At 34.7% G+C, this 14,314-nt stretch overlaps 2 protein-coding genes across 2 annotated transcripts; both read right to left on the bottom strand.

Annotated features, from left to right (window-relative positions):
- Positions 1-3,206: 3,206 nt before the first annotated feature.
- LOC144847919 (uncharacterized) lies at positions 3,207-5,529 on the bottom strand. Its single transcript, XM_078704505.1, has one exon. It carries the CDS (start codon positions 5,330-5,332, stop codon positions 3,278-3,280), a length of 2,055 nt encoding a protein of 684 aa, XP_078560631.1. The 5' UTR covers positions 5,333-5,529; the 3' UTR covers positions 3,207-3,277.
- Positions 5,530-11,789: 6,260 nt separating this feature from the next.
- LOC144847782 (uncharacterized) lies at positions 11,790-13,921 on the bottom strand. Its single transcript, XM_078704299.1, has 2 exons — positions 13,736-13,921; positions 11,790-13,311 (listed from the first exon to the last, which is right to left on the bottom strand). Exon 2 carries the CDS (start codon positions 13,267-13,269, stop codon positions 11,875-11,877), a length of 1,395 nt encoding a protein of 464 aa, XP_078560425.1. The 5' UTR covers positions 13,270-13,311; positions 13,736-13,921; the 3' UTR covers positions 11,790-11,874.
- Between the last annotated feature and the right edge of the window lie 393 nt (positions 13,922-14,314).

Raw genomic sequence — 14,314 nt, 5'->3', positions numbered from 1 at the left:
TCAGAATGGACCATTCTAAACAAAGGGAAGTCACATTTGTTAAATAATAATATAAATAATAATTATAGTAGTACTAGAAATGGAGGATTATTGAAAATAGTGATGGAGGGTAGATACGATGGAAAAGCAGGTAAAGGAAGGAAAAAATGCTACTGGATAGACTTAAAAATGGAAACAAATATTACCAACTAAAGGACAAAGCATTAAATAGAGAAGAGTGGAAGAAAATGACTGTCATGGACTTGCCAATAGCAGATGACAAGGTAGACAAGGTAGGTAGGTAGTAGTACTAGAAAACAAATTTAAATGTTCTCAACTTACTCACTAGTAATGAGTCGGTTTTTAACCGGAAATATCTACTAGTGTGGGAAATTCCCTGTGCAATTATCAATTATGTAGATATTACGAGGTTCAATAGAAGACGGATGGAGTGCATGTCCACAAAAAAAATGTTTAAAATAAAAAAATATAAATTCTTTATCGAATACAAGCTAATATCGAAATAATACAATTCAACTTCTTTTTCATACGTCAGAAATGTCCACATAGCTGATAATTCGATAATGTTTGCTATAGAGTGGCACGAATAGGCTTTCGTAGTTTTAACAGTAAAGGTATGGAAAGGCAAATACGACATAAACAGAGGTATACGCTAACTGATATTTGATTTATAAGACTAAACTTCTTTTATTTACTTTAAACGTCTTTATGGATACAAGATTATATTTTGCCAATATTTACGATCTCTGGATGACCGAGACACAACTGGTGCTGACCAGAGTTCAATTTAGACCTACTCTGGTTAGAGCGACGAGGGCGCATCCGATCACATCGCATTTTTTTTTTCTCTTAGTTTCGATGTACAGCGCTTATTAGAGGTTTCACAACATTAGGCGCAGTATATTGTTATTGGGCAATGACTATTTAATAACATTACTTTAAAATAGCAAACGTTTATTTTATCAACATTTATCAAAGTTGTTTTGGTTTGCAGCACTCCGTGTTGTAATTGACAAGTTCACAACATAAGATTGCGCCTGTGTAATACTATTCCACTCATATAATTAATATTACCTAAATAGGCCTACTACACATTAAACAGGACAAAGGAGAAATCTTCATTTAACATCAGTATTCTACATTTGACAAACAAACATTGAAATAGAAAATGGTTTGTGTTTTTATTTTATCATCTAAAAATGTTATAATAATTATTTGTCAATTATTTATTGCTGCCAGATTGGTTGGGTGAGAGGAATGTTGTATGCATTTTTTTTAAATTTTCTACAAAAATGGTTTCAGTGATCCAAGTGACAAACTAGTCCAAACCTTCTCACCTTGTGTCCTCCTTTAAGGCCTGGTGGAATCGGCTTTTATTCTTGCTTGGTGCATGCAGAACGCATACGTCCTATCCTAGCTAGTGACGTGGTTGTATGCCAGCAGAAGGGGAAATCCTGAGTTTCGATCCCACCAGGAGCGGCCGACTCGGACACCTTACAATCTTTGCAATACTCTCGTAAATGCCACTTGAACCACCTGACTTTATTCAACGTTAACCATTCTATATATAGGCAGTAAAGGTGTATTTTGTTGGTAATAGGTGTTCAATTTAATTTTAACCAATCTATATATAATCAGTACAAGTGTATTTGTTGGTAAATAGGTGTGTAAATAGGTGTTGAATGTAGTACAACATCCTATTTATTTTATTAATTTTTGTTATTTTTTAATGTTACAACAATTACAACTATTACGATTTTGTACACATTTTTACAAATAGAAATGAATACAATTATATCTGCCTTTTGGAAAAGATGGACAAATATCTTTTGTGACTCTAAGATGAAATGAATTGCTTGTTAACAAATGTTAATAAGAATTCAAAATTTAAGATTATCGTTACTCAAAAGGGCATAATTAATGTTGATTGACGCGGGGTAGGCTACGGACACATGAAAGTGATAATGTGAGGTATAATCAAATGTAATTTTATTTATTTTGTTGAAAAAAATAAATTGGTAGAGGATTAATTGTAAGCATTTTAGTAAAAGAGAAAAAATATATACAAAAGGTGATTTCAATGATGCAAGTGACAAACTAGACCAAACCTCTTCGTCCTGTGTCCTCCTTTAAGGCTGCCGGAAACCCGATGAGCCCGGGAGTCGCAGTCGAGTACCCTCTAGCATTCGTCGTCTCCAGGCGCCCACCGTATACCAGCAGGAGCGGCCACTTAGACACCTTACAAGCTTTCCGGAACTCTCGTAAATGCCACCTGAACCACCTGACTTTAGTGAATGTTAACCATTCTATATATAATCAGTACAAGTGCATATTGTTGGTAATAGGTGTCGAATGTATTACAACATCCATGTTTAGTTTACTCTTGTTAAGCCTACAAAGCATTTATCGTTGTTTTACATATTTTACAGAAAACTGAAAAGTATACATAATATCTGCCTTTTTGGAAAAGATGAAAAACTATCTAAATTTTGTGACCATGAAACGTAGCTACATAACAAAGTTTAATTAGATGAAGATACCATTTCAAAATTGAAGTAGGCACCATTTCAAAATAGAAGATCATTGTCCATCAAGAGGGCATTGATGTTGATTGACGTGGGGTAGGCCTACAAACATATACACGTGATAAAATACAATAGTGTAGGAAATGGTAATGTTTACTGGAAAAAATGTTTAGCTAATCTTCTTCACCATCACCTTCCATGTCAGAAAATGGTAGGTTCCCACCAAACTCAGGTAACATGATATGATTACCGCGCATGTATGGTATGGAACGCCCGTATGGTATGGAACGTCAATATGGCATACCAGAAGACAATGTGTGTCATAAATTTTATTTTTAACTGAACAAAACGCATGTTGATCCGCACGTCACAGTACCAAATAGTATTACACGATTTTTCTACGCATGTTTGCATACATTTCAAATGTTTTATTTAGGCTTAAAATCAATTATTTTGTGAGCATTAAAAGAATGAAACTTGTTTGTCTTAGGCCTAATTAGTTTTACTTAGGCTTAAAATCTATTGGCATTTTTCTCGTAAGCTCAATAAGTATGTTAAAAACAACTATCGTGTTTACATTATTGTATTGTCGAAATTAACCATTAAAAAAGTAATAATGACAAATATCAACGCAGAAGATTCCGATTCTTTGGAGAACAAAGTTCGTGTCTCACAAGTGGCTTTCTACCCGTTTTCGATTAATAAAGTTTCAAATTTCCTTCAGTATATAATAATAACTTTTCTTTTATTTATCAAAATTGTGTTGCGTCATTTTCATTACGGTTTGCTGGGGGAACACTCTCTTTGTCATTGACAACGTTCACAATATAAGATCGTTTTTGTTTTACACTTTTAACATTAAGTTGATTATAAAGACTTCCTATAGCTTTCTGGTGTTTCTTGACATAAATGCCACGAGGTCGTATTTTACCAGAGTTCGACGCTTTTGAAGAAATCGGTACAAAACCAGCGTTGTTCCACAGCGCACGCGTAGAATCGTGATGAATTGTTTGTGTAGTGTCACGTATTGATGATCTGCGTCCGGTTTTGGCGGTTTTTGATTTGTTATATCGGTTAGACACTGGCCAATCGTCTGCGATTCTTTCTGAAGTTGTTACCGAAACTCTTTCATCTAACTCTTCAAAGGTTATATCTTTAACTGACCATCTGTCTAAAGATTTATCACTTGTGTTTCCAGTTTCTTTAAAGTCCAAAACATACTTGTTACTACCTTGTTTAGATTTTGAATCTGTGTTCTTCATTTTTGGACCTTTAAGTACCGTAGACTGACCTGATTTTTTATTTTTCAATTTGCCTTTTTCTCCTATGATGTAAATGTCCGCTTGTTTGATAACCGCTTCATCGTAAACAAGACTCGCATTTTCTTCATAACTAGCTGGTGATGTACTAGATGAATTCGATAATAGTCCAGAACGAGTTGATGGCGTCCTTTCACTAAGGTAAATACCAGATGTGGATGCTTCGGTGGCACTATACAATTCCTTCGAATCTGTACTCGATATTGATAAGGTGGTTTCTCGACCTGATGTTATGGAGGTGCTCCTTGCTTCGTCTGAATCTCGATCTGAAGGCCTGTGGTACTTTTGCAAAACTATGGAAGGCATTCTGCGAGAACGTCTCCTGTAATTATTCATCACAAATAGTTCATTTTGATCATCGTCTGGCTTGACAGTATATTCATTTTGCCATTTAAATGACGCTCTGGCGCAATTTCTCAAAAACACACGTAAAGACTTTTTGTTTCTAGTCGAAAGATATAAAATCAAACCCGCTATCAAAATAATACCAACAAGTATTCCAGACACCATAGGTCCCACGTACTTTAAACTATTTTCTACGAGTAGGCGTACGCTATTTTTACCTCTTCCTAAGGAATTTATCGCAAAGCAACCGATAATAAGCAAATCGTGCTTTGTTTTATCAACATTTGGTATATAAAGTCGTTTTCCTCGCACAATATATCCTTCTGTTTCATCAACTAGATAACCGTTTATATACCATTCGTGCTGGCTAGCAAACGGATTAGCGTTTGATTCACACGTCAGCGCAACCTCGTCTCCATCTCGTACGGTGCTTGGTGTCATGGTTACACGCACTATAGGTATATATAAAATATTGAAAGGTCCCACAACACAGTCATGTGATATACCATCAGAAAACACAGCTTCACACGTGAGTTGTACATCATTGTAAGATGGACTCGCATAGAATGAAAACCCAACGTTATACCAAAGTCTAGAATTCCAATTATCTACTCGTATGAAATGTCTCGAAGTATCTTCTAAACTGCTTGCACCCTCCCACCAAAGAGTGCCTTCGTTTTCATTGCGATGATCATTCCCTTCAATAAGTTTGGCGCACGTAATCGTCACAAGATCGTTTTCTCTGACAAGCGTGGAGCTCGCCGCGCAAACATGTGGTTGTGTTGTCTCTGGAACCAAAATGTTTAAGTACGCGACAGAAATTACTTCTTCGTCGTCCGACCTCCAGACGCATTCATATCTACCTGTGTCCGAGGTCTCACAATATTTGATGTCCAATCTTGAGTATATTTTGTTTCCTTGATACGTTTCCGATACAAACCACTTGTTGGAGTTTAGACTATTATCAATAAGTTGTCCGTTTGGTAGTTTCCATTTTAAGAATCCCCCGGACACAATCACTTCACAAATAAATTGAGTTCCATGCAGCTGGAAGGTTGTAGTGTTATGTGGTCTTGTTGAAAACTCCTGACAATTTGCAACCATAAGAGTGATGACGACAGAAAGAACAAATGCTGCCTGCATGTTGTACCGTCACACAAACTATGTTAGCGGGTACTTTCGGAAGTTTACATGCTGCTTCTTCTTGATGTTGTCGTCTGCTAGGTACCGGTTGTTGAAGACCAACCGACCTGTCGTGGCTTTGGTTATACAGAAGGCTTACTTCAATTATGGCTAACGAAATTTCCTGATTATAGTTGGCAGATCAAAAGTCTACAAATGATGTGGTGTTGACGAACTCAGTGCCACAAAAACTTATTTGATTGTCAAACTTGCTGAAAGCGGCAACTTCTGTAATCAAAATCATTGAAATGAGACGGAAACGGCGGAATATACGAAGGAGAGATGTAAAGTAGGTAGAGGATAGCAGTGCCATTACGATTTAATGACAAATAAAAGGCGGAGGTGCCAATTCATAGGATAATACGCGCTTAAATCAATCATTTACCAGCTTGTTACGCGCACTCCTGTGTTTTCAAAAGCAGTTTCATGTTTGTAGTTGTGGGACAATTCTATATGTTTCGATTTTGACACTTATCTTGATTCGATTGTACTCTTCGTAACCTTCAATAGGTAACGGGCGCTCTCTGACGGTGACATGCACTTTGACATTTCAGAACCGATGACGTCATTTATTTTATTTTATTAATATCAGTTACATATTTCTCGACCTATTTAATTTGTAGATGCGTAGAAACGTTTAGGTCTTAACATTTATATAATTATAAAATGGAATAATTTAGAAGATGATGACTTATTGACTATTATTATTATTATTATATATTATCATATTATTATATATTACAGTACCTTAGGCCAAATTGTTTATTGTTTATTTACAATAATCAAATTTAAAATCGCATTAACCAAAATATGTAGGTTTGTTTCTCTACAAATGCAGTGTAATTCTAGTATCTGCTAGTATCATTTACCAATAATCAATATGTTTTTGTTTTATCACACAGAAGAAGCTAGCCTGGACATTTTACGCAGCTGGAGGTATACACACTGTAAAACAACTCATTTTGAAACCGATATCATTAAAAACCTAATAACACGTCAGAGATTGTTTTTATAATATCTGGATAAATATTTTTATTTCATCAAGAAGAAAATTAATATCAGACGTAGTAAGCGCCTCCGATGATAACGTAGTGCGTTCAATTAATGATGACCCATGCCTTCTTCATTGATAACGTAGTGCGTTCAAATAATGATGACCCATGCCTTCTTCATCGTTCAAATCATGATGATACATGCCTTATGATAAGGTAGTGCGTTCTAACAACGGTGATATAGTACGCGCATTTAATTATAAGTATAATGTATTGAAATACAAACATTCACTCAATATTTTTAGTTACTCTTTTATTATCAAATTGACCAACTTAATAAATATAACATTGAATTACAAAATAATACAATATTGTAAATTAAAATTAATTTGTTGTAAGTGACATTAAAATTTTGCGCGTATAACATTTGATATGATATAGTATACGTGTTTTGTACGCGCATATTAATGTATTCTTGATGGCCCTGACGATTGGATTTCACTGTCTATCACCATTAATAATGTGCTGTACTGTTACTGAATCGATAAACCTATCCATAAATCTAATGTCTAATATATTTTACCCATTATGATATTATCAAAACATACATTAGGAAGGCTATTTCATTGAATACGTTCTTCATAATGTTTGACAGTTACATTAAAATAACAAAGACATTATTATTGAAACTGATGTTTCAAACGTTATTTTTAAATATTTCTTCGACAATACAATTATTATGACTTAAGGGTAGTGGTACATCTTCATCTGGTTTCTTTTACGATAAAAGAATATTTTGCAAAATATGAAAGTTAACATTTAGTTTACGCGTGCGTGAACGCACATCGTACGCACGCTTGTACAACAGACGTACCATCAGGATAACGTTAACTTAATGGAGAAAATAACACATTATTTCAACTACACTGCGCCCAACACAAATACATCTAATCACCTGTAGTGGGCAGCACCGGTATTTATTACATTGTTATCACAAGTATAACTTCATTATGAGTGCAACTTAAAATATTAATATAAAAATATACATAAATTACCCTGTCGTTTAACGAACATTTTGACTTTGAATGTATATCCGTCAATAAAAGTACGTTTTTATTGTTACAAATTCAATATAAATATATTACACATATATCAAAACAGTATTATAGATTACCAATACGAATATTAACTTAATATCGTATTAAAAAGTCGTAAGCTCTGTCTACACTATAAAACTAAAACATAAACATTTGTTGTCACATAAAGTTTGATAGTGTAGACAGATGTTTAGTTTGCCTGAATGACGGATATTACCATTATAGATATATACATACACATACAAATATTCACACAAGGTATATAAAATTGAGTTATATTAGTACTATTGCATTTCATCTGATGTTTTAGTATAACCATAGTCGTATCTAAATACATTGGTGACGTATTTCATTAAACAATATAAAATGTATTTATGTACATTATCTTTAAAAAACCTACACAATATATTTAGAATTCATAAACTAAAAAAAGTGTCAATTATAACTATCATCTTAATGTTTTGAATTCAATGTTTCATGTTGGAATATCACGTTGCAAGTATGGCGAGCCAAATTGGTATTTATTCTGTATAGATATAAACTACTTTAAATATTTTCAATGTATTATAGACATATCCCTCATAAATTGTAGTACAACTGTAACAATGGTGTCAATAATATAAATATTATTTCATTTTTTATCCAAAAAATTAATATATCATTATAAAACATCTGTATTGCCAACTGTAGGCCTAATCCATATTTTCGAACTAGCCACGATACCCACAAAACTTTTTCAGCAAGTTGTCTTTAGATTTATATTTTCGAATTAAATGGCTGCCTGGCGCACCATAGACAACAGGGGAATCAAACGAATGCTATAAATCTGTGGACGGGATAATGGAATCAATGTCTTCGGTAGAATCGACTTCTGATGGCAGCGAAGGATCATCCAAATCTATATTGACGGTGTACGAGCCTTTCTTGCTATTAAAGTCTGTAATGTGAGGATTCACTTGGTAAACGTATGAGGCATCCGATGGATCTTCTTCTTCTGTCGTAGGCATATCTTGTACAATATAATCCGACATACTACTTTCGACACTGCCCTTTTTACCAATACTCGACGTTTCGCTTTTCCGTCTCGGAATTGGTCGTAACCGATCATCGTCCTCGTCATTTTCTCGAGGATTAATATCGGGCAAATACCCGACATTAGTGTTCCCTCTTAGTGAATTCGTTTGCCTCATTGGAATAATTACTGAACAAGTTTGTCTTTTTCTTCTTGCTGATTCAGCTCGTCGAATCAATTCTTTCTTTTTAATCTTCTTAATTGTTTTCTTTTGTCGGCAATACCAGGTCGTAAACGCAATCAGGATCACTAATATAATAAACAACACAATAGTGACCAATATTGGACCTACAATTTCGACTGTCGATTTACCCTCTACTGTCTTAATAAAATATTCGTTTTCCCCTTCTCCGACCTCATTGGTCACCTGACAGGTCAACGTGACCCCGTTATCGTTAGGGTCAACGTCAGGAAGGGTTAATAGTTTACCATTATTGTCCAGTTGAAACCCATTTGTCCGGCCAGAATCTGTGATCAAACTTCCAGAATAAAACCATGTATATGTAAACACACTTGGATTGCCAGTGGCTTCACAAGAGAAGCCAACTGACTTATCAAGTTCGACATCTTCTGTGGTGGGTGTGATCTCAACTTTTGGTGGATACTGTACAGATAATACTAGATTACATTCCGAAAGTAATGAAATCGAAACACACGAATACCTGCGGCCGTCATCGTTCGCACTAAAACTTAACTCACTCGTCGAAGGTGCGTATTTTGTAGAAGATGTTGTCGGCAAGTGGTTGCCCTCTGACCTCCAAACCAGATCAGCAGTAGGACTACTGGATATACACGTCAATGTCACTATTTCATTTTCAACAAGTTCTCCACTTGGATTGGCAAAACATGTTGGCCTTCCATCGCTACTTGGACTCATAACATACACATCCGCTGACACTTCAGCAACAATGTTAGAATCAAATAAAACCTTACATTTGTATTCTCCTCCATCGTTGTCGTCCAGATTGTGTATGACAAGTGTAAAGGTGTATTCATTCGCCGCATCATTGATGGTTTCTGTCTCTGTTGAAAATCTGTTCCCATACTCGGATGGAATGGCTGCTTCGTGGTTTATGAGTATCGAGCCTCTAGGAACTTCCCAGAGCACAACTGTTAAAGAAGACACACCGTTGACTGTACATGCTAGCCGTTGATCTGTACCAGATACACCTGATGTATCGCGAGGCCCAGCTAATATCGTTTGCGTGTTCACATCATGTGCGACGATTAACAAATTCGCCGCCAAAATTATCGCCTGCCAACTCCACATTTTAATATTAAAACTCACAATTTGAGTAATTTATGTCCATTTCATTTCTATATGGTCCTTTTTGGTCATGGCATTGCCTTTTGTGGGTGGAAAAACCGTCGTACCAAGCACCAACACTCGTTGTATTATTATTACAGTGAGTTTCAAATAGTTCTCACAGTAGATCACTAGCGCTATTGTCATCTGCTTTCTATATTACGCATGCGTACTGATGACATCTAATCCATCAATAAAAGCTCCACCTTGTTTCGTTTTGTTGGTTGAACAAACACAAAAGATGATTCACTTGCTTTCTTTACAGCGAACAGAAATGAAAGGAGATCCTTGTCAGAAAGGTTGATTACGCCAACCAATTCCTCCATATTAAAACGAAACTAATTGTTAACCAAAATGCTACAAGGACCAGCTGCAGCGCAGCAAATTAAAATAATAACATGATTACTTCTACTGATTAACGATGATAATGACGGTCTGTGTGTTAATCAAGATAAAATGACGTCAAATATATGATGATGACGATCGAGGTTAGGCTACAATATTCGAGTAACAACCTTCGATCAGTTTTGTTAAAATATCTTAGGCCTATCTTAAAACATATCTCGTCAGTTAAGTTTACGTATTTAAAACAAATGAGTCTAATGATATTTTCAACGAGTACACGGAGACTATCTCTACACTGAGCATGCGTATTATGTGATTTTTTTTCTACGTCTTTGTAAACGTTAAGACTTAGGTCAGTACACTTGTTTAGACCATGGAGTAAAGACTTACTCCATGTTTAGACCTCTACAATCAGATATCAAGAATATTAATTATTTTATTGTATTTAATCCGATAACAAAGGGGATTTTTTTAATGAATATATAAATGATCAGGGAAGATTGTAAACAATTTCAGAGTTTTGTTTCCCACTACAGTTACCACTAGAAGTATCGTCATATATATATAATATAATATATACATCCAAAGGCAAATTAATGAAAAAATGACAAAATGCTGTGGGTATCAGTATCAAAACGAGAAGTAAAACAGCCAGTAAATTCATAATACATTCAGATTACAAGAATATTATATTCATACTTTTTTAATTAGTCGATTGAAATTCAGGTTGTGTTCTGTTTCATTGTTACAATAATAGGTCTATAGTCATATTTTATGTAATACGTGCTAAATTATATGTATATTGCACTTTGTAAAAATCAATATAAACGCTAAGGTTAATGAGATGCAGAAAAGTGGTAAAAAAAACGGAACATCGATTTTACAATATTTTGAATTACATTTATTGCTCAAAATGTGCAGTATTCAAATTATAAACCATGTATAATCCTTTTATGCAACACATTAATTACCTGCATGTTAACTTATGTTCTGTTTCATGAACACTATGCAGTATATTTTTAAAGTACCAAATACAAGATTTCGCCAGGAAATATTGCACAGAAGCCAACATGCCCACCAGCAGAAAAATAATCATCATACAGTATTGCAATATCGTGCTGACAAAACGTATTTTAGAACTTGAATGTTATATTACTAGTTTAAGATTTTTAATCATGCAAACTTTAATCCGATAACAGAGGAGGTCTTTTTAATGAATGTAAATCTGATTAAGATTTCATGGTTTGTTTTTCACACTACAATTACTAGGCAATGGCCAAGTGCTTGACGTGTTTACCTTTTGAAACAATCGCCTAAGTTATCCACCTATAATAATTACTGTAGAGGCCAATTTACACAGGTAACGGTAAGCAGAAACCCGCGTAGTCTTCCCCCGGTAGAATCTGTATCTATTCTGAGCGGAAATCACCCGCATTGTGTGTAAATGGTCATATAACAAAGATTCTATATTGTTTTTTTTTACCGTTACCGCTCGTCTGTGTAAATTGGCCGTTAGTTATCCACCTATAATAATTACATTACTGTAAGGTTACAAACGCAGGTGAACTATGAACAAACACTTACAATTATTGTTAGAAACGCATAATTCTGGACCGATTGCAACCAAATTTATTTGTAATTTATAAAAGCACACTAAGCAACAAAATTGTTTGAAATATTTTAGCTAAGTTTTAAGAAAACTCTTCTTTGACAATGTTCAATCCTGGATTCCTGGTAAAATTGAGATCCGCGTACACAACCTTATCGTCTGTTTTTGAAATATTATTGTCTGCTTTTGGCTGTTTTGAGCGCCCATTTCTACCAAGATTATTTATTGGTTCGTTCGCTCTTCTAGGTTGTAACGATCTAGGCCTAGTTGAAGAGGACACTTTTGTGGACGGATGCTGTCTGACAGGAGACACCGGCACTCGTTCAGACTGAGTCCTATTTGGCTTAGGCCTACATCTATACTGTTCTAAATCATCATCCACAGTTTCTTTTGTAGAATTAAACACTATGTCTTTTGTTTTTGTTGCGTAACTTTTAGATTCGTCTTTTTGGAAATTGTCCTCAAAATTCAATCTTGCATCTTTTTTGTGATGACCGCGTGAATGATTTGAACTAGTCGACTTCATTTTGGATTCAGTTTTCGCTCTCATGTTAGTTTCTGTGTTCACATTTGTTGTCTGTTTATTTGGGTTGGATACACTCACGACTTCGTCTTCGGAAGATTGATCGGATAGAACTGCAATTGGAACACCTACTCCTTCTCGAAGAGATGACATATCCAGCACCTGTTGAGGTTGTGGCACTGTCTCTTTACAATACTTACACTCTCTGAATCGAAATGCAAAGACGATTACGATGGCGAACAGAATCAAGGCAATTATGCTAAGAACAGCCACAATTATGTATGGTACGATATTGCTATTGCTCCAGTCAACATAGAGTGTCACGGAACAGGAAAGTGGATTCTGCATGTTTGGTAAAGAAGCCTTACAGACAAACTGTCTACCGTTATCGTCCCTATTCACTATTTTATTATATTTAACAGATGTGTACGTAGCATTTCCATTTGGTTTATTACTGATTATGACTCCATTTTTAGTCCATGCTAGATCTGGTAACTCTTTTATATAATCTAACGTCGATGAGAAGCATGTCATTTCAACATTATCTCCTGATGTTAGACTTTTCGGTTGTTGTTTACAGTTTGGCAACCACGACAATGTAGGGTTGTAAACTCTTAGAGTAGCTGTAGTTGAATCTTCACCATCTGATGTACAAAACAGCACAATATCAACAACCTTTTCTGTCATAGAAGAGTTACCAGTAATTGATAACGTCGAACGTTGGTCATTTTCAGTTATATGATACATGTCCGAATGTTTAATCTCGACATCTTTTTCACCATTTCTTTTCCTGAACCATTTTATTTCGTTTGATTTGCCAATACAATCAAATTTTGCAGAGTGGGTAGGAATAGCTATCAGCACAGTCTGCAAAGGACGAATAGTCAAAGTACATTCACATTTTGGAAACAGGAAATAAGCAATGCATAACATTACTGAATGAAAAACATTCATCTTCAATTTATTTTTTATCTTCTTCTTCTAAAATTGTAGTATCTGAAACATATAAATAATATAATATAATAAAAGCACCGTACAGGAAAATACAGTACATTCTATAATTTTTTAAGTACAATAACAATTCCAAATTCGCTATTTTTTTAATATAATTTTTCACAATATTTTCATTTGTTTTGACGCCTTCTTTAGAATTATCATAATTAATATCATTATCATGATAATGACGTAAACATTATCTAAGTATTATAAATCCCATCTATATGGATGATAATTTAAATTTCGAATTGTCTTCAAAAAAGCAATTCTTTACTTTTACAGATTTATAATGACATTATGAAATCCTGATTTACAAATAACTACTATAAATAAGCCTTCAATATGCACTGTAGATTACGAAGACTATCAATGCATAACGTCTATTGAACAGGTTAGGATAAAAGATGAATCGTTTAGTACTTACGACACCAAATAGTACACTGTCTACCAAAATGAATAGGCCTACATTCGCTCAGTCGTAATCACCATTTATGGTCTTTTAAACTCTTTTGGTAGTTAACTTCAGTTCTTTTCCATTGAATACAAACACACAGAGCCGTTTACATTGTTGCTATTCATCCATACTTCATTGCCAAGTCTTTCAGTAAAAATTAGCATATTGGTTTCATTGAATTAAATAGAGTCTTTTGTTATGTCATGAAAAGGCCCGTTATTGGTAAATCATTGATGCGTCCAGTTCGCCAGTCATTTTGTGTTCGTGTTGTCGTTCGGCATTAAATCAATCGTACAAGTGTCGCGCTCTCAGCTACTTGTAACACGCTTTCACACAAGCAAAACGCATCGGACCTGTCTGCTTCGTCATTCGATTTATACTGTATAAAAAAGTTGAATGCATCCCTCCAAATAAAAACCGTCACTCCTTCAATCAAATCTCTTCTATTTGAGAGCCAATTCGTTAAAAACAGTACAGTTAAGATTGAATATCAGAGACTATGTTTGTAACAATTCATATTAAAATAGGCCTAGAATATTAATGGATTTG

This window comes from Antedon bifida, chromosome 7 (genome assembly GCF_963402885.1).
Source record: "Antedon bifida chromosome 7, ecAntBifi1.1, whole genome shotgun sequence".
NCBI classification, from domain to species: domain Eukaryota; kingdom Metazoa; phylum Echinodermata; class Crinoidea; order Comatulida; family Antedonidae; genus Antedon; species Antedon bifida.
The sequence above is the reverse complement of the archived record's forward strand: the minus strand, read 5'-3'. Positions and strand labels throughout refer to the sequence as shown.